At 38.9% G+C, this 20,437-nt stretch overlaps 2 protein-coding genes across 3 annotated transcripts in view; one reads left to right on the plus strand and one right to left on the minus strand.

Moving 5' to 3' along the window:
* GABRB3 (gamma-aminobutyric acid type A receptor subunit beta3) overlaps positions 1 to 20,437 on the minus strand; it is a 475,998-nt gene that overhangs the window by 406,337 nt on the left and 49,224 nt on the right. The gene's annotated exons all lie outside the window — the stretch shown is intronic.
* Positions 1 to 20,437, plus strand: part of GABRA5 (gamma-aminobutyric acid type A receptor subunit alpha5) — an 88,717-nt gene that overhangs the window by 10,363 nt on the left and 57,917 nt on the right. The window contains exons 1-4 of one of the 2 annotated variants that reach the window (XM_058736905.1): positions 1,987 to 2,081; positions 5,113 to 5,234; positions 7,585 to 7,652; positions 7,763 to 7,983. In XM_058736905.1, the coding sequence (XP_058592888.1) occupies positions 5,123 to 5,234; positions 7,585 to 7,652; positions 7,763 to 7,983 (401 nt within the window). In that variant the 5' untranslated portion in view covers positions 1,987 to 2,081; positions 5,113 to 5,122. Of the gene's footprint in view, positions 1 to 1,986; positions 2,082 to 5,112; positions 5,235 to 7,584; positions 7,653 to 7,762; positions 7,984 to 20,437 lie in introns of those variants that run through there. The other variant, XM_058736904.1, reaches the window with a different exon arrangement.

A 20,437-nucleotide genomic window follows, 5' to 3' on the forward strand; every position in this document is an offset into this window, starting at 1 on the left:
TTTGGGGGGTAACTTGTTTGGGATTCCCTACCCTGCTGTGCTCAGACTCCTCCCCACATCTTCCCTAAGAAACCTTGCTGGTGGCTCCAGCAACCACATCTCTATCACCATTGCAATTGCCTGAGTAACTGGCCTCCATGCCTCTAGCCTTGCCCCTGCCAAGTCCATCATCTGCAAAGTGCCCAAGAGCCACAGGTAAAGTAAGTGACCCCTGTCTAACTGCTTTGAAGCTCCCACTACCTTCAGGACTGACCCTAGGAGTGCAACATGGCATGTGAAGTCCTTTATGGTTTGATATGTGCTGCTCTCCACTGACATGCATTACTTTACTCACCAAGGTTCTTTACTACCCTCTGCAAACATCATCATTTCCTAACCTGAGGCCACTGCTCACAACCCCTTCAACATCTCCTTCTTTAGCTTGAGACTAGATCTTCATGTTTAAAGTCTCAGGTCAGTTCTCTTCTCCTCCTCTAGCACTGTACATAGTTCCTTCTCTTTCCTTTGTTTTCCTAGAATGTCCTATGTATCACATAGATCCCTACATCTACGATGTGCTATTGAAATCCTCTGCAAACATGATTGATTCTCTTAGAACACAGCTCTGTCTGACAGTTTGGGGATACCATCTTTGTCATCTTCACATCCTCGGTACTTACCACAACACCAGGAACATACATGATTGACATCCCAAATACATTTGTTGGCCTGAGCTGTTGGAATAAGCACTGAGCTCATCATACAGCCTCTTGAAGATGTAATGGAGGAGAGAAGCTCTCTGAGGTCATTTATAGTCACTCTGGCACTTGGCTTACAAACCATCCTTTCCATTTCCAATCTAGATAGTCCTAGAGCAGTTGCTCTCCACTATGGCTGCACATGAGGATCACTTGGGAATCTTAAAAAAAAATAATAATACTAGTAGCTGTTTCTCAGGGAGCAATTAAAGCCAAATCTCTAGGGCCTAGAAATCAGAATGAAGCTAATGCAGGAGTCTAAAATCAAATGCCTTGAAGAAGTCAGATGTAAGACAACTGGGAAAAGTGGAAAATTTGCACACTAGCAAGAGTTTACCCTTTCTGAAGACATTCACGTTTATTTTTCTTAAACAGTGTGTTAAACCCACTAGTGGACCAAATTTATTTTAATTTCTCATTCTCCACTTCACCTCCTAAGTGTCTGAACAGTTCAGAACTTATCTGATGGGGTACCATTGTGTAGCTTTTTGAGAAGACCTTCCACACCTCTGAGCTTCACTCTGCTATCCTACTGTGCCCACCCATGTCCCTGCCCATTTAACAATCACCACCTTCCTTTCTCAGGCTAGAATATGGGGCTTAGTGACCTAATTTCCTTATTTTTCAGGCTAAAATAATTGGAAAAGTGTTTAAGTTTAGAGATCAGGTCCTAGCATCTTTTGTAAGAACGAATATTTTAGCAAGGAAATCAGGGTGTTTTAACAAGATGGTTGGTTCTGCGTTTCCCTTAGGACCCCCTTTCTGGAACATCAATAATTTGGCAGTGTTGGAACTATTCACATGGACTAAATGTGACATGTTTTTATAGACAATATGCACTAAATATAAGGAAACAATTCATATTTTAAGAGAATCTAATTAATCCTCATGCTGAAGCGTCAGCTGCCAAAATTTTCAAGTATTTCTATTATGTCCAAGGTTATTGTCAGTAATAATGGATTTTGTTTCAGCTCACAAAAATCCATTCCCCCAGAGAGCTGAACTTATCTTTGAAGCAATTGTGTATTTACAGTTGACCTAAGGATCAGCAGAGTTCTTTGGTTATACTCAATACAGTTCTGAAATGGAATGTCGGCAAGCTCAAGCCTGCCTTCTGAACCTAAGTGGAGTGAGTGTTCAAAGAGATGAGGGAGTCTTGTGTTTCTACCCAGAGACTTCATAGATGTAACTTTGCATTATTGCTCATTGAAGGCATAGCCCAGTGTTTTTGTATTATTTTGGTTTCAAGTGGCTTCAACTAATCAAAATGGAACAAAGCAAGCTAAAGTTACTCTGTACCTTAGAAGCAGCCCTGGAAGATTATGCACCTTGAGAGAGGAACAGGTAAGTTTGCCAGACATTTGTGAGATTCTCCTGTGTGTAGGCATATCATTTGCTTTCTGTGATACAAAAAGGGCCTTTGTCTCCATGATTGTGGAAATGGTGCATTTCATAACCACATGCTGCAAATTAGTCATTTTTAGGATGACCTATGACCTGAGAAGGGCTACCAGTTGGTCCTGAGAGAAAACCTCGACTCCTGCTCTGAAAAGCATTTTAAGAGATTCTTTTAGAACTTGTTTCCTACCTCCTAGGTCCTATCCTCAGTAAATACAGAGAAGCCACAGCAAACCCCAGCCATAGCTCTATCATGAATAGGCCCACAGATAAGTACAAGAAGCACTTATGTCAGAATAGGGCACATATTGAAACTTTTCCAATAAAACTGTAATGATGTGTGAAGGGGTATAAATAGCCCCCCCCCCCACGTTTAAAAAAAAAAAATTCTGGCCAATAAGTAGAAGGTGAGATTTGGGATTCTTAAGCTTTGCATCCTACTGGATTGATATTGGCAATGATTTGGGTATTTGTGAAGTAGGATTCAGAGCCAAATGGGATTGTGTTTCTTTGAAACTGTGGTGAAGCAGTGCATCAGAGGGCCAAGGAAAGCAGTGGTCATGGAGATGACCCCCACAAGTGGACAGTGTTGGGAATATCTCAAATGGTCAGTGATGTAGTTAAGTATTTGTCTCCTAATACTCTTCAGGCTGTTCGGATCAAATGTAATTTGAGAACATTTCACAACAGGTAATAAATAACATAGAAAAATATATTTGAAACATTGGTATGATTTTTCTTTTCTTTTTTTCTGATAGTGATGTTATTTTTTAATCAAAAATTTTGAAATATAATTGATAGTATAATGTGTTGATTTAATACATTTATATATTACAGTATGTAGCCTTAGCTTATACCTCCATCATGTCACATAATTATCATTTCTTTTTTGTGGTGAGAACATTTAAGATCTAATCTTTTAGAAAATTTGAAGCTTATAATACAATATTGTTGACCATAATCACTATGCTGTACATTAGATCTCCAGAATGTAATCATCTTCTAGTTGAAAGTGTATACCCTTTGAACAACATCCCATTTCCCCCACTCAGCCCCTGGTAACCACCGTTCTACTATGTTTCTACAAGTTTGTCTTTTGTAGATTGCACATGGAAGTAATATACTTTTTCTGCTAGTGTGTATGCTCTCCCCTCTATTCTAAGTTAGAGAGCCAGTGAAGACTGGCCCTGCCCCCAAACTGGACATTTAGACATAGCCTAGAATTGAATGACCAAACTTACTGATAAAAGTTATGAACATCGTACGAGGTGGACAGTGAGGCCAGATGTGGTTTGAGCAGTTTACACAACTGGGAAAATGCAAAATATCACTGTTTCTTTCTCTCACAAATCTGGAAGGCAGTATTAAGGCCTTTTGCCCAGGTATTAGGTCTGTGAGACTGAGTTCTTCATCATTCTAAAGTGTGAAACTACAGTGGATGTCAGAGAAAAGGGAATTTAATATTTTCAAACACTAAGTCCCAGAGTAAAATATTGTATCCGTGGGCTGCATACGAACAGGACTGAATTTTAGCTTGTTAGAGATTCAATTATATGCAGTGAATGATGATGTGAAAATTAGATCAAAAGAACTTTATACTCTCTCATTCAAAACGGAATAGCTTCAGAGCAGTAAAGAATTGATTTGTTTAGATGCAATCGATAAAAATGACCCAAGTTTCAAGAACTGGGTGGGGCAAGCACACATCAATTCTACTCTCAGCAGCCAACTGCTGATGGTCAGTCTCACTCTCATTTCAGACAATTTATGGAAAAGAAATAGTCACATGGAGAGCTGGGGTACCACAGCAGGCACTTCAGAGAAGTTCCAGGGGTCTCCTGTTCTTCTCCCAAGCGCCAAGGATGCTAACTTCCTGGGGCCCACAGCTGGCTTTCAGCTGCATAAGTTCTCCTTGTATCCACACCAAATGTGTATGTTGAGTTCTTGAAAATTCCAAACATCTCGCTTTTTGCAAGATTTGAAAGCAGCTGTAGAATCCTGTGGTGCGATCCATGTTTCTGAGGTGTATTACCATCTTCTAGACTGGTGATTTTCTTTCCCTCCCAAGTAACTTCTTCAATTTACCCACATCTGCAGAGGGCAGTTTCTCATTTCCATTTGCCCCATCTACATAAACTTTTGGGGCCTGGATAACTTCACTGAATTGAGAAAACCAGAATTGTTCTTGCGTTTTTCTTTGAAGGTTCAGCCTGATTTTCTTGGGGTTTTACTATAAGTCTGACATACTGGGTCATTCAGAATACTGTGCTTCTCGAGTCCCTTATCTGAGGCAATTCTGGGTAAACCCTAATAAAGGCTTTCAGACTGGTCTTTACACCTCATGGCTCCTGGGTCATGTGCTTTGTTTTGTCTGGACCTGAATGTGCCAGCAACAGGCAGTGCTGATGAGTAGGGAAGCCCAGAGAGATTTCATAAACTTTTGTTTCTATCACCATATGATTGTTTCTATCACCATATTCTGCATATTCCTCATAGCACAAATGCTCCCAATTAGCGATGCAGTGAAATTTGGGCCCAACAATCTTATCTTTCAGATTGCATAGATTTTGAATGTCCTCTCCACACCCCACTGCTCATCACAGGTGATCCACTAATATGAAGACTCAGTTTTTCAGTATTTAAACCAAACTTCTGAAATCCCCTAAGAGTGGATTAGGTTCTGCTAGTCTATGGATAGTGGCTAATGTTTTAAAAATGGCTACACTGTGCCTCGGAATCAGGGAAGGATGGATTTTTGAGCATGATGTCAGGACAAACAGCCCAGAGCCAGCACACTCTCTGGAAATTCAAGAATTAAGGCTTATTTATGAAAAACAATATCCTGGATTAGTAGAAGAGACTGTTTTCAGGTGCCTTCCCTCCAAGACAAGTCACCATATTATGTTTTTGTTTTCTGTATTTTGAGAATTTTTAAATTCTTAATGCAAGTTTTAACTCTTGTTTCTCTGTTAAAAAGCTTTTCACAAATGCCAACCAGTTCAGTAAAAGATGAGACCAATGACAACATCACAATATTTACCAGAATCTTGGATGGGCTCTTGGATGGCTATGACAATAGACTGCGGCCTGGCCTTGGAGGTGAGTGGGTTCTCAGCTGCAGCCCGCTAGACCCCAGAAAAAGCTTACACTCAGTCTCAAGCTCACATCTGCTGTGATTCAACCAATTTATTAAGGAGCTTTTTGCCAGAGTTTAAACTGACAGTTGTTGCCAAGGTTCTTACATCCTTTATATTCATTATCTAGGTACAAGAAGCTGGGGGATGTGGTCTCCATGCAAACTCCCTTTTCCTTAGATAATCCTAACATCCATTCTTTTTTTTTTTTTAACGTTTTGTTTATTTTTGAGACAGGGAGAGACAGAGCATGAACAGGGGAGGGTCAGAGAGAAGGAGACACAGAATCTGAAACAGGCTCCAGGCTCTGAGTTGTCAGCACAGAGCCCAACGCGGGGCTTGAACTCACAGACCGAGAGATCATGGCTTGAACTCACAGACCGAGAGATCATGACCTGAGCCCAAGTCGGCCGCTTAACTGACTGAGCCACCCAGGCGCCCCCCCCCCCCCCAACATCCATTCTGCTCCATTTAAGGAGGAACCAGTTCTTAGGTGTTACTAAAGCCGAAACTACCTTAAGTTAAGAAATAATTTATAATCAACTTCCTACTCTTGTACTGATGCAAGTCTTTTTCACAAATACACTGTTTAATGCAATTGTTCTTTCCATCTTATATATTATGTTTAATCTTTTCACTAATCATTGTATTTACTTTAACCCCATGGAAATTGATAAAAATAAGTGGATAGCAAAATGCACTTTCTGGGTTCAATTTAGCATAGTTTAATTTTGTGCTGAGAATTGTGTGCTGTTTCCAGGCATTTGCAATGCATTGACTCGAGTCCATTTAGATGTAGTGCATTTGAATTTACTCCATTAAGTAAGTTTGAGACCCTCTAACAACTACATTCTCAGAGGAAAAAGTAGTTCTTTTCCATTATTACATTTTTGTTTATTTATTTTTGAGGAAGAGATAGAGTGCGAGCAGGGGAGGGGCAGAGAGAGAGGGAGACACAGAATCCAAAGCAAGTTCCAGGCTCTGAACCATCTGAACAGAGCCCAATGCGGGGCTCAAACTCACAAATTGCTAGATCATGACCTGAGCCAAAGTCAGACGCTTAACCGACTGAGCCACCCAGGTGCCCCTTCATTATTACATTTCTAACAGGGAGATTCACTTAAAGCATGAGTTGCCATTCTCTACCTTTTTGGCAAAGAAAAGTCCACAAAGCCTCCTTGACACCCCTTACTCCACCCTCTGAGTTATGTCCCTGGGTCTCCTGTGTCCAGCAACCTCTGTCCCTTTGAACACATCCACAAGGATCAAAACACGTAGAGAATCAATGAGTTGTTGCTATACAATATTCTCTCATTCACCCAGGATGTGTCACACTCCTGTGGAGCAGGATCCTGAGGACACCACATAGAGCCAAAGGGGCTGCCTGCTGGGGCAGGCATCTCAGTGGGAAGACAGGTGCCAAAAGCACACAGCACCATACCTTAAGTTAAGAAGTACACCTGCACACATATAAATACACACCATGTACATATATGGTTACCACACAATGAGATGCAGGGAGAAAAAGCCCTGCCCCCTGAAGCTCTGAGTCAGTGGTGATACCATCCAGTGGTTTGGGGTTATTAATGGTGGACTGTAGTATAATCTATTGTCCTCATTCATGACCACAGGGTGTTGCAAGGTGATGCCCAAGGAACACACACACAAATTTCCCCTCAATATTATTAGCTACTTTTATTGCCATATATATTTTAATAATTTTAATTGTTATAATAGTCTCTCATGATAGAAATTTCTAACAATTCAAAATGACATATAAGGTGACATATAAGGAAGTGGGTCTTCCTTTTCAAGTGGTCTTGTCCCAAGTCATACATCCTTTCCTCAGAGAACACCTAATAGTGCAGTTTTGATTAGAGATTCTTTTAAATCTTATCCCCTCATCACAATTGCCTAACCCTTTGGAAAGCAGCTGTTTGTAGGAGAGTGAGGCTAGGCACTGTGAGGTTGGAATTACTGTTCCAGGTTTAGGGAGGAGGAAACTAAAGACCAATCAAGGCCAAACAACCAGGATCCCTCTCTGCTCTGTTCACGACTGCCCCCAAAGGGGCAAGAAGTGTAATGAGAGCTAAGACCCTTTCCTTACATGATGGATATGTTAGTTCCTGCTATAATTTGGAGCAGTTTGATTTCATTTGGTGTTAGTCTAGTCCTTCAAATTTAAAAAACACATTATAAAAGCCCTCTGATTGCCAAGAATGAAATTGGTTACTGGACTAAGGACATAAATACGCTATGACGGGTGGTTCCATGTGAGTTCGGTGCCTAGGCAGGAACCTGTGTCTGTGTTTCAGAGCGAATCACTCAGGTGCGGACGGACATCTACGTTACCAGCTTTGGCCCAGTATCCGACACGGAAATGGTAGGTCTCAGGGCATGGCCCCGCCCAGATCATTCTAAATAGGCACTGAACCAAATCCCCTAAGGGCCTTCTCTACTAAGGCATCACCTGGTTGCCTTCCTTTGCATTAGGAATATACCATAGATGTGTTTTTCCGACAAAGCTGGAAAGATGAAAGGCTTCGGTTTAAAGGGCCCATGCAGCGCCTCCCTCTCAACAATCTTCTCGCCAGCAAAATCTGGACCCCAGACACATTCTTTCACAACGGGAAGAAGTCCATCGCCCACAATATGACCACGCCCAACAAGCTGCTGAGGCTGGAGGACGATGGCACGCTGCTCTACACCATGCGGTGAGCCGGGACAGCGTGGGGAGAGGGCGCGCACAGCACTGGGGCGATGGCTTAGCCCAGACCCTGGTGCAGCGCTTGAGGTTGAGTGGTGGGTGGGGCGGGGAGGGGGGGAGGGGTTGGCAGCGTGTCTGGCCAGGGGCGCATTGCAGGGCAAACGTAGCCACCAGTCTCGCCGCAAGGGTCCCGCAGCCTATTGAGTTCAAAAATTGCTGTGTGTGCGCGCATATGCGTGCTTTGGGTGATTTTTACTTTTTGACCTGCCCATACTGATGTCCATATAGCTTATTTCCTTGAACTGCTATAGGTCCATGTGTTTGCTATCGGTCCACTTGTTTATTTGGTTCAAGATCGAAAACATCTTTCAGAGAGTGACCCAGAATAATGTAAGCTAGGGAGATTTTATTTTATAAAATTTTTATTTAAAACCCTCTACGGGGGTCCTTTCTTATTGCAGTTGTGTACTCTTGTAAATTGTAAAAGCCCATTTCTCATATGCTTTGATAACATTCCAATGCTGAGGTTAAATTTTAGTATTCTTAATTTAAAATGATCAGTAGTCATTTTTTTTGTTGTTGTTCTGAATTATTCATTGCATCTGAATAAATCAATAAATTGACTGGCAAGAAAGTCTCTTTCATAGCTTTTCAGTTTCCATGGTAGGCCTAAGTATTTTTCAAGAAAAGATTATTTTAAGTCAAAAGAATTAAAAAGCACTAAAGCTAAATAAAATTTTAAAAACAGCATGTATTTATATGAGAATTATTGAAATTCCTTACTTAGAATTCTTCACAATAAACTTCATATTTAAAAGAAGTCATCATAGTGGAAATAACATTGATGTTGTCATCTTCTGAGGCTGCATGTCCTAACATATGTCCTGAGGAATGTTTGATACATTGTGTCCCAAACTTATTTGACAGCATGTCTCAATTTTTTTTATATCAGTCCAATAAGGATTTTGGTAAATGAGCTTGTAATACATACCATAGCATTTTGTTCCATTTCTCACTCTTTCCTTTTCCCTACATTGATCTTGAACATGTTATGCACATGGATGAAGCATGCATTGTGAACATCAGTGCCCCAGGACAGTGCCTTTTCCGTGCAGAGAAGTATGTTGAAAAGCTACAAAATATCTCAAGTGGTGAAAATTAGTCCTTGGTCATCATTCTTGTAAAAGGTAGTCTGTGCAGTGAATCCAAGGGTACTTTGTTTAGCCTTGTGAGCAGAGGGTAGGTGTGAAGAGTCCCAGATCTTGGAAGATGCCGGTTGGGATGAATGATTAGATGCCATTAATGTGGGGGCACCATGTGAGCCTGCTGTGCACCTTCACTCTGTTCATAGAAAAAAAATATCCCTAGTCCTCACAGGTTATTGTGCTTGGTTCACATCTGGTTTGTATCACCAAAAGATTATATTTGGATCCAAGACTATGATTGTTCAAACAGGGTGGTGAGGTAGGCTCCTTGTTTAGAAGGGGAAGAGGTAGCAGAAGGGCCTCTTACTGAGTGTCTGTGTACCTGGCAAATTCACAGGTCCTTCAGTCCTCAAACAGCATGGCCACTAGGTGACACCATTTCCATTAACCAAAAAAGGGAACAAGGCTCAGAAAGGTTTGATAATCAGCCCAAGGTCACATAGCTAGTGAGAAAGGCAGCAGGAATTTGAATTCAGTCTTAGCAATTTCCTTGTTTAATCCACCATATTTGAAAATTGGAGGGCTGCAACATTACTAAACATATAATAGCCTTTTTCTTACTATTGTCAAATGTCATCCCCAGAAGGAGGACAGTGAGAACCAGAGCAACTTGTCAGCAGTAGAATTTTTCATTGTTTATGTAGAGGAAGTCTGCTAATGATTTTCAAAGTTGATAATGAGTTTTCTCTTCCAGTCATATACATTTGGAATGTGGAAATAGTTCCAGTTGAAAGTGTTATGAATTTTAATGTGATAGAACTATAGCTATAATTTGATGGCATTTTACCTATTGATTTGGCAAAGACAGTGTGATGTGACTATCAAACGGCCAGTGGTGTCTCAGCGCCCCCACCCCTTTGTTGTTACAGTTTTTCTGGTTAGCACTGGGGTCACCCCTGTCAAGCCTTGCAAAACCAATGATATACTTAGATCCAGGAATTCCCATGTAATGTCAATCTTAAGGAAATAATTAGAAATATAGACTAAGCTTTATGGGCAAAGATTTCTATTATTATGTTACTTATGATACCAAACATTTGAAGGAATATAAAAAATTTAGTACATTTTCCAGCTAAAACTATATTTTTTTACATTTTTATTCAAACTTGAGACCTAATGAAAAAGATGAAATATGAAAGTGTAGAACAAATTAGGGTTCCTGTGATGCACTGAGACAAATATCTAATAAAGTACTGTTACCAACCTCTAAAAATAACTCCATGCAGATTATGGTTTTTGTGTAAAATCTCCATGGTCCAGATATCATTTGAATAGTAAAGTAGTATTCTGAGATACACACTCCCCAAATGTGTCCCAAAAACCTTAGGTGCTTTCCTGGAAGTCATTGTCAATTTTGGTTCTAAAGAACTTTCTACCACCAATGGGTCATCTGTTTATAGGATGTAAAGGTAAAAATCATCAGGTGCTCAGGATAATTCCATAGAGTACAAACAAATATTTCCTGTTGGACCCTCAAGGAGAGGACACTTAATAGAGTACTAAACAATTTGTTTGAGGACAGTCTTTTGGCAAACAGAGTGATACATTTTATAGAATCATCCCTAGAGTTGTACTTCAGACATTAGACAAGTGGCCAGGAATCCTCAAAGGGAACCTCAGTGCAGCAGTTTTCCTGGGCCTTCCCTTGCAGGGCTGAAGAGAGAAGAGGTGCAGAGCCCAGAGCTTGACATTAGTCTATCTAGGGACTGAATGACTTGTCCTTCTGGCCAGCCTTGCTAATTGTTCTATTTCCTGGGTAGAACTTGTGGTTGTCCTCACTTGCAGCATGTCCCAATTCCATGACCCAGCAAGCCCATGTGATATAGGACTACCACGTCTCTCAGGGAGCATGCCAAATCTGGTGATCCATGTTCTTTTATGAGCACATAAATTGGAAGACAGTGACCTACTCTCATCTCCCTGTCCCCCACATCTTATTTTTAAATTTTTTTTAATGTTTATTTATATTTGAGAGAGAGAGAGAGCATGAGCAGGGGAGGGGCAGAGAGAGAGAAATGAAGACAGACACTGAAGCAGCTTTGAGCTGTCAGCATAGAGCCAGAGGCAGGGCTTGAACCTATGAACCGTGAGATTGTGACCTGAGCCAAAGTCGGACACTTAACCAACTGAGCCACCCAGATGTCCCCTCTCCCACATCTTCTAATAGTTCAAACTCTTGGGAGACGCACAGTGAGGCCCACTTTAGGGCATATTTTCCTAGTCTTTGGGCTCTGGCAGAAGAGCAAGTCTCTCTTAGTTTCTTGTGTAGGAAACCATAAGCAAGAAAGAACTTACTAGAAGGCAGACTCTGCTAGTACCACAGACTTCTGCCTGTCTCTGAAAATCTGGCTGTCATTCCACCCAAGATCACCTTGCGTTTGCCTGTAATAAGAGACATTTTACTGTACTGAGTATTGTGCTATTGGGGGTCATAGAATGCACTGATGTAGTGAAAGCACTGGACAGAGTCATGTACTGCATGTCACTCTGCATGGTCACCTTTACACAGTATGTATTTACCTGTGCTATTTTTATTTTGAGAAAGTCATATTTTTTACAACTTTTATAAAGATCTTTATTACATGTGTTTTACAACACTACCCTAAATGCATTTAAAAATGGCGAACACATGTCTTCACTTAAACAAACAAACAAAAAAAACCAAAACAACAACACACCCACACACCAGGGCACCAGTGTCTGACGTTGGTTCAGGTCATGATCTCTCAAGGTTCATGGATTTGAGCCCTGCATCTGGCTCTGTGCTGACAGCTCAGAGCCTGGAGCCTGCTTCAGATTCTGTTTCCATCTCTCTCTGCCCTTCCCTGGCTCATGCACTGTCTCTCTCTCTCAAAAATAAATAAACAGTAAAAAAAAAACCACCCCACACTGATCTTTTCCTAACAAATGAGTACAGAACTTTTAAGTTTAGTTATTACCATTGTTTTAAAATACTTCTTTACATGCATGATGGAAGATCTATCATCCATTCCTTAAAATAATAAACTCTCCTCAAAGTTTCCTGCACAAACAGATCTCATAACCATCTTTATTACATGTGTTTTAAAGCACTTCTCTTAATAGAACGGCATATCTTTATGAATGCTAACACTCCATTTACATTTTCATCAGTAGAAAGCACTGCTTTGAATTGAGCACGACTATGATGTAGTGAAAAGAGCGTGCACCTTAGGGTTAGGCTGACTTAGGCTCAAGTCCTGACTGTATCATTCAGTACTCATGAATCCAATATCTCTTAGAGTGATTTTTATTGTTGTTTTTCATTTTCTTTCTTCCTAAATTGTGTAGCTGTAGGGTCTGAGAAAGTTGGATAACTGGTAATATATACACTTATTCCTGGAATGGCCACTGGGAGGCAGCATAATCACATTTTTGCATAGTGATTGGCAGCATCCGTTAAGTGATAGTACAAGTAACTTGAAGGAAGTTATATGTATGTTATATGTGTTTAACTTGTGGAAAATATATTTAAAGGAAATTATTCATTTATAATTAGTTTTTAACAGGGCATTGATAATGTGTATGTGCACCTATATACACATACAAGCATCTATATATCCATTTTTATACATACACACATACATACACCAGTGTCTATCTAAAATGTCTTTCATGATACCGACAGATGTATTGGCTAAATCTTGCAATTTTTAAGTTAACACTTATTTTAATAACAAAGATCAAATATGAATTAAAAATATGTGAAACATAGAATATCGCCAGATATGGAAATTAGTTCTGATAACTCTCAGGCCAAAGAGAATCAACGTTAAAGGTTTGGTGTGTATCATGTACATGTGTTTATGTGTGTAAGCACACATGTACACCTCTGTATATCTGTGTGCATCATTACACACTTTGCTATAGTTTTTGAGTGTTCTCATTCTCTGAAAACTATTTCGTAAGCAGCTTTTATAATTTGAAATATAGTGGAAACTTCTCCCCTGCCCTGTCACTAAACATCATTCTGAAACCTCATGGTCCATCACATTCCATCATGTGAATATCCTGTCATTATATGGTGTGTAACAAAAATTCCTGTCATTTCCATTTTTTTCCATGTAATAAACAACACTGCCACGCAAGCTTATAATTGTATCTTTGTGATAAATTCCAAGAATTGGCCAAAAGATAAGGCTTTTGATACCCACTTTCAAGTTGTTCTCTAGAAAATCTGCAGCAATTTCCTTTTCACCAGCAGTGGGAGTAGAGATCATCTCTATCATTTCTATCACTTCCTCCCTGACATCTTATATGCAAGGATGAAAATGGAGTACTGCCCCTTTTTGCTACAGGAGAAGTAATTAGCAACCAGTGTCTAAAAGTTGACTCATCCTGAGGTTTCTAGTCACATTGAGTTTCTTTTTTCCCTTTGAGAACTTACTCCCATAGAACAGCTCCTGCACTGACTTGGCTGAGAATGATCTTTGTTTCTAAATTTGGGGATGTTCAAGCTGTCCTGCACACCACCTCTCTGATCTCCATCACCCACCAAGCACACACCCATATCCTCGCTCAGTATCTTCAGTCATAGAAACCTGAGACTTCTCCAAAACTTCTTCCTGAAGCCTCCTGTTCTTCATCAGCCTGTTGTCACCCTGACTCACCTTGCAGATACTCTGTGATTTATGGCACCCAGAGTGATCTTGGTCCCTGCAACTGGCACCTGGGCTGGCCCTTGAAGGAGCTTCTTGCATGTTTATGCAGGAACAGTGATAATAGAATGCATGAGACTGCCTTCTCTCAGTCTGGCCATCTCACTTCTCAGAACTTACTTTGAGGGACTGAGAAAAGAGACCTACAGAATTTCTCTTTCATAAACATGCTCAGTGCTTAGGTTTCTTCCAGTTTGTAAACATTCAAATTAATGTTTGGCTAACAATGAGTACTTGTGGGACACAAGTGAGGACATATTAATACATATTTCTTGCATGTTTGGTTTGAAAATATGACTGGAATTATCCTGGGTCAATTCAATCTAGTCAGTCTGGACTTTCGGACTGAGGCACACATTTCATGAAGGACCACTTCATCCTTTGCAAATCGGCCACCTCCAGCACATTTTTGTCTTCTGAGGTCCTGACCTCACAAAGGCTGTCAGACATTCTCTCCTAGTGAGAGAGAACCTAGGCTTCTGGTGCCACTCTTGGCTTTCTTATCTACGCAGGGACCGTCTTGGAAATGAACCACCTGCAAGCTAAGAGCCACATCTTTATAAGATTTCCAGGAATTTCTAGTGACCACTCTTTGGAGGTGGTGGTTGGGAGGCTCTGGGTAGAAAGCCCCAGGCATCTGCTGGATAGGGTCTTGGCTTCAGGCCCCCAGCCTCACAAAGATAAAGTTCAGGCTTCAGTAATGTCTGAAAAGAAAGAACTACCTATGCTGGGCTGCTAATTACTTTTCAGAAACATATGTGGCCTTTATTATGTGCTGGGTGCTTCAGAAACAAACTCATAGCACCCTAAGAATTTAATACCATCATTTTACCTGTTGATAGCTGAGGAATTACACTATCACTAGAGCTCAAATGCCAAATCCACCTGCCTATATCTATTTCAATATAATATTTAAGAAGTTATGTTGCTTCTATGCACTCCTTTTGGCCAACATGTGTGAAAATAATGTCCAGCAGATGGTGCCATGCCAATTTAGGATAGAGTTCCTCAGTACCCGGTTACTTTATCAGATTAGAGTAAAGCACTGGTTTTACGGAAACACTTTTAAGGAAAATAGACTGTAGCATTTATGGAATGCGTTCCCGTGGAAATGCAGCTGGCACATCTGCAATAGACCTGAGGTTGCTCAGAGCCAAAAAAATCCATCCTTAGCCCCACTCTTTCCCTAGCTTGTAGTTAGCTTGCATCTACCACCAAATCACTGGGTCAACAGAGTGCTGACGTATTATCAAGGGGATGCTGAAAAAGTCCTTCCCTCCCTTCACCTGGAGAAAAGTAAATAACCAGCCCTCCTATTGTCAACTAAGATTATGGTCCTTTAGTATTCTGAAATTGATTATCTCATCCCATGCATACTCTCTCCATGCTTTGAATTTGAGATGGCCCATAAATATTAGTCAAGTACCTTCGGTAGTGTTAAATTCAAGGGGGTCATTGCCTCGGTAATGTGGCCAATGCAGTGAGGATTTCTGTATTTACCTTGAAAATAATTAGGAATTTGCCTGATGCTTATAGAGAAGGAAAAAGTGGCAGAGTCATCCGTGCTGAAAATTATTTCCCAAGTGGCCTGGGGTAATCAGTTTTTTTGTGTTTTGTTTTGTTTTGTTTTGTTTTCAATAATCTGTGGTGTCCAACATAGTAGCCAATAGACACATAGTACATGTTAAACTAAATAAAATTTAAAATTCAGTTCCTTAGTCATACTTGTCTATGTCAAGAGGCCAATGGCTGGATGTGGAGTGGCTTCAGTATTGGCCAGAATAGATGTAGGACATTTAGGTCATCATGGAAAGTTCCATTGCAAATAAGCCTGGTTTCAGAGAAGCAGAAACATTATTTTAGTGCTCATCTTTGTCCACTGTCCCTGATCATAGTTGCACATACAGCATGTAAGCCAATAGGAATGAAGAAAAGATGACGGTCCGAGGATGCCAGGAATCCTCAGACTTCAATAACATTTTAAAATAGTTTGAGGATAGTTAAAACATTTACGCTACGATATTTTACTTATATATTTATTTTCCAGCTTTTCTGAGATCTAATTTTCCATGTATAGAACATGTTTATTTGGTACACTTATATATTGTAAAATGATTATTACCTTAGCATTATCTAACACCTCCATCATATCACATAATTACCCCCCCTTTTTTTGGTGAGAACATTTAAGATCTACTTTCTTAGCAACTTTGAAGTATGTAATACAGTATTCCGTGTTTCTCATTTTACATATATACCACATTTTCTTTATCCATTTATCCATAGAAAGACACTTAGATTGTTTCCATGTCTTGGCTATTATGAATAATGTTGCACTGAATATGGGAATGCAGATACCTCTTTGAGATCTGAGTTTTATTTCCTTAGGATATATACTGAGACATGAGATTACTGGATCATATGGTAGTTCTATTTTTAATTTTTTGAGGAACCTTCATACTGTTTCCATAGTGGCTATACCAGTTTGTGTTCCCACTAACGGTGTATAAGGGTTCTCTTTTCTCCACATCCTTGTCAACACTTTTAATCTCTTGTTTTTCTGATGATAGCCATTCTGACAGCTGTGAGGCTATATCTCATTATGATTTTGATTCACATTTCCCTGATTGATAGTGATAATTGAGCACCTTTTCATGTTTCTGTTAACCATTTGTGTCTTGTTTGGAAAACCATCCTTTCAGTGCCTCGGCACATTTTTAAAATTTAGATTTTTTTTCGGTATTGAATTATATGAGTTCTTTATATATTTTGGAAACTAATCCCTTATCACATATGTGATTTGCAAATTTTTTCCTCAATTCCAGTGTTGCCTTTTCATACTGATGATTATTTATTTTGATTTGCAGAAGATTTTTGGGGAGCTTTTCCATATGTTTTCTTCTAGGAGTTTTGTGGCTTCAGGTCTTATATTTAAATCTTCAGTCCATTTCAAGTTATTTTTTGTGAGTGGTACAACATAGAGTTCCAATTTCATTCTTCTGCATGTGGTTGTCCAGTTTTCCCAAAACTATTGAAGAGACTGTTCCTAATAGTTTATTTGGCTCCTTTGTCAAGCATTAATTGGTTGTATACATGAGAGTTTATTTCTGGGTTCTTGATACTGTTCTATAGGTCCATGTGTTTGTACTTAAGACAATACCATACTGCTTTGATTATTACAGCTTCATAATATAGTTGAAATCTGAAAGTGTGATGCCTCCAGCTCTGTTCATCTTTCTTAAGACTGCTTTGGCTATTTATGGTCTTTTGTGGTTCCATATGAAGTTTAGGATTGTTATTTCTACTACCGTGAACAATGTCATTAGAATTCTGACAGGGGTTGCATTGAATCTATAGATGGCTTTGGGTAATATGGATATTTTAACAATATTGATTCTTCTGATTCATGAACACAGGATTTGTGTTTGTATTTTCTTCATTCAGTTTCTTTCATCAGAGTCATGTAGTTTTCCGCATACAGACCTCTCATCTCCTTGGTTAAATTTATTCTTAAGTCTTTTATTGTTTTTGGATGCCAATGTAAATGGAATTATTTTCTTTATTTCATTACCAGATGTTTCATTGTTAGCATAGAGAAAAACAACTAATTGTTATGTGTTGGTGTTGTACCCTGCAACTTTACTTAATGTGTTAGTTCTAACAGTTTCTTGGTTGTGAGTTTTTAGGATTCTTTCAATATAAGATCATATGGTCTGCAAACAAAGACAGTTTTACTTCTTTACTTCCAATTTAGATTCTTTTTATTTCTTTTTCTTCACTGATTTCTCTGGCCAGTACATCCAGTGTTACATTGAATAGGAGAGGTCAGAGTGGGCACTATTGCCTTTTTCCTGATCTTAGAGGAAAAGCTTTCAAACTAATCATTGAGTATAATGTTAGCTATAGGCTTGTCATATAGCCTCTTTGTGTTGAGTTATGTTCCTTTTATACTCAATTTGTTTCGTGTTTCTTATCATGAAAGGATGTTGTATTTTGTCAAATACTTTTTCTGCATCTATTGAGATGATCATATCATTTTCATGTTTGATTCTATTAATATGGTGTTTCATATTTATTGATTGGTGTACATTGAAACATCCTTGAATCCCAGGAATAAATCCTGCTTGATCATGGTGTATGGTACTTTATTTTTAGTTTTTACTTAAATTCTAGTTAGTTAAAATACAGTGCAATATTAGTTTCAGGTGTACAATACGGTGATTGAACACTTCCATACATCACCCAGTGCTCATCACAATAAGTGTACTTTTTAATCCCCATCACCTATTTAACTTATCTTCCTACCCAACTCCATTCTGGTAATCATCAGTTTGTTCTCTAAGAGACTGTTTCTTGATTTCCCTCTCCCTCTCTTTTCTTCCCTTTGCTCATTTGTTTTATTTCTTGAATTCCACATATGAGTGAAATCATGTTTTTTTTCTTTCTCTGACTGACTTATTTCACTTAGCATAATACTCTCTAGTTCCATCTGTGTCGTTGCAAATGGCAAATGTTCATTCTTTTGTGATGGCTGAGTACTATTCCATTGTATATGTACCACATATTCTTTATCAATTCATCAGCTGAGGGAGACTTTGGTTGCTTCCATAATTTGGCTATTGTAGATTGCTGCTATAAACATTGGAGTGCATGCATACCTTTGAATTAGTATTTTTGTATTCTTTGAGTAAATACCCAGTAGTACAATTGTTGGATCATAGGGAGTTTCAGTTTTAACTTTAGAGGAGCCTCCATACTATTTTCTACAGTAGCTGCACCAGTTTGCATTTCCACCAAGAGTGCAAGAGGGTTCCCCTTTCTCCACATCCGCACCAACACCTGTTGTTTCTTGTGTTGTTGATTTTAGCCATGCTGACAGGTGTGAGGTGATTCTCATTGTGGTTTTGATTTGCATTTCCCTGATGATGAGTGATTTGGGCATCTTCTCATGTGTCTGCTGGCCATCTGTATGTCTTCTTTGGAAAAATGTCTATCCGTGTCTTCTGACATTTTTAAATTGTGTTATTCATTTTTGGATGTTGATCTTTATAAGTTCTTTATAGATTTTTGGATACTAACCCTTAATCAGATATGTCATTTGCAAATATCTTCTCCCATTCTGTAGGTCTTGTTTTAGTTTTGTTTATTATTTCCTTCACTGTGCAGAAGCTTTTTATTTTGATGTATCCCAATAGTTTATTTTTGGTGTTGTTTCCCTTGCTTCAGGAGACATATCTAGAAAGAATTTGCTATGGCCAATGTCAAAGAAGTTACTTCCTGTATTCTCTTCTAGGATTTTTATGGTTTCAGGTCCCACATTTATGTCTTTAATCCACTTTGAATTTATTTGTGTGCATAATACAATAAAGTGGTTTCATTATTTTGCATGTAGCTGTACAGTTTTCTTAACACCATTTGTTGAAGAGATAGTCATTTTCCCATTAGATATTCTTTTCTTCTTTGTTGAACATTAATTGACCATATGTTTTTGGGTTTATCTGGATTTTATAACTGTTCTGTTGATCTATGTGTCTACTTTTGTGCCAGTACCACACTATTTTGATTGCTAAAGGTTTGTAGTATAACTTAAAGTCTGGAATTGTGATGCCTTCAGCTTTGCTTTCTTTTTTTCAAGTTTGCTTTGGCTATTCAGGTCTTCTGTGGTTCCATACAGTGGTCATTTAAATATAATGTTGAATTCAAGTTGCTAATATTTTATTATGAATTTTTGCATCTGTATTTACCAGGGGAATTGATCTTCAGTTTTCTTCTCTTATAGTGTCACTGTCCAGTGTTGGTATCAGGGTAATGCTGGTCTTGTAAAATAAATTTTGGAGTCTTCTCTCCTCTTCATTATTTGGAAAAGTTTGAGAAGGTTTGGTGTTAATTCTTTAAATATTAGAAGATTTTGCCACTGAAACTGTAAGGTCCTGGGCTTTTCTATTTTGGAGGTTTTTGATTGCTGATCCAATCTCCTTACTCATTATTCATCTGTTTAGATTTTCTATTTCTTTCTGATTCAGTGTTGGTAGGTTGTATGTTTCTAGGAATTTATTTATCTCCTCAAGATTATCCAATTTGTTGGAAAATAATTATGTCTGTCAGGTCCATTTGGTCTGAAGTATGGTTCAAGTTCAATGTTTCCTTGTTGATTTTCTGTCTCGATGAACTATTCATTGTTGAAAGTGAGGTATCGTATTGTGTGTTTCTCTTTTCAGATCTGTTAGTATTCAATTTAGGTTTTACATTTTGTATTACGTGTAGGTTCTCCATGTTGAGTGCATATATATTTCTGATTTTATCTTCTTGATGAATTGACCTCTTTAAAATTATATAATGACCTTCTTTATCTATTTTTATCTTTTTTTGGCTTAAAATTTATTTTGTCCTATATAAGTGTAACTACTGCTGCTCTCTTTTCATGTCCATTTGCATGGAATATCTTTTTCCATCTATTAACTTAGAGCCCATGTATGTCCTTAAGGCTAAATTGAATCTCTTGTAGGTTATATGTAATTGGGTCTAGTTTAGTTATCCATCTGGCCACGCTATGTCTTTTGATTGGAAAATTTAATCCACT

This window comes from Neofelis nebulosa, chromosome 7 (assembly GCF_028018385.1).
Source record: "Neofelis nebulosa isolate mNeoNeb1 chromosome 7, mNeoNeb1.pri, whole genome shotgun sequence".
In the NCBI taxonomy this organism is placed as follows: Eukaryota; Metazoa; Chordata; class Mammalia; order Carnivora; family Felidae; genus Neofelis; species Neofelis nebulosa.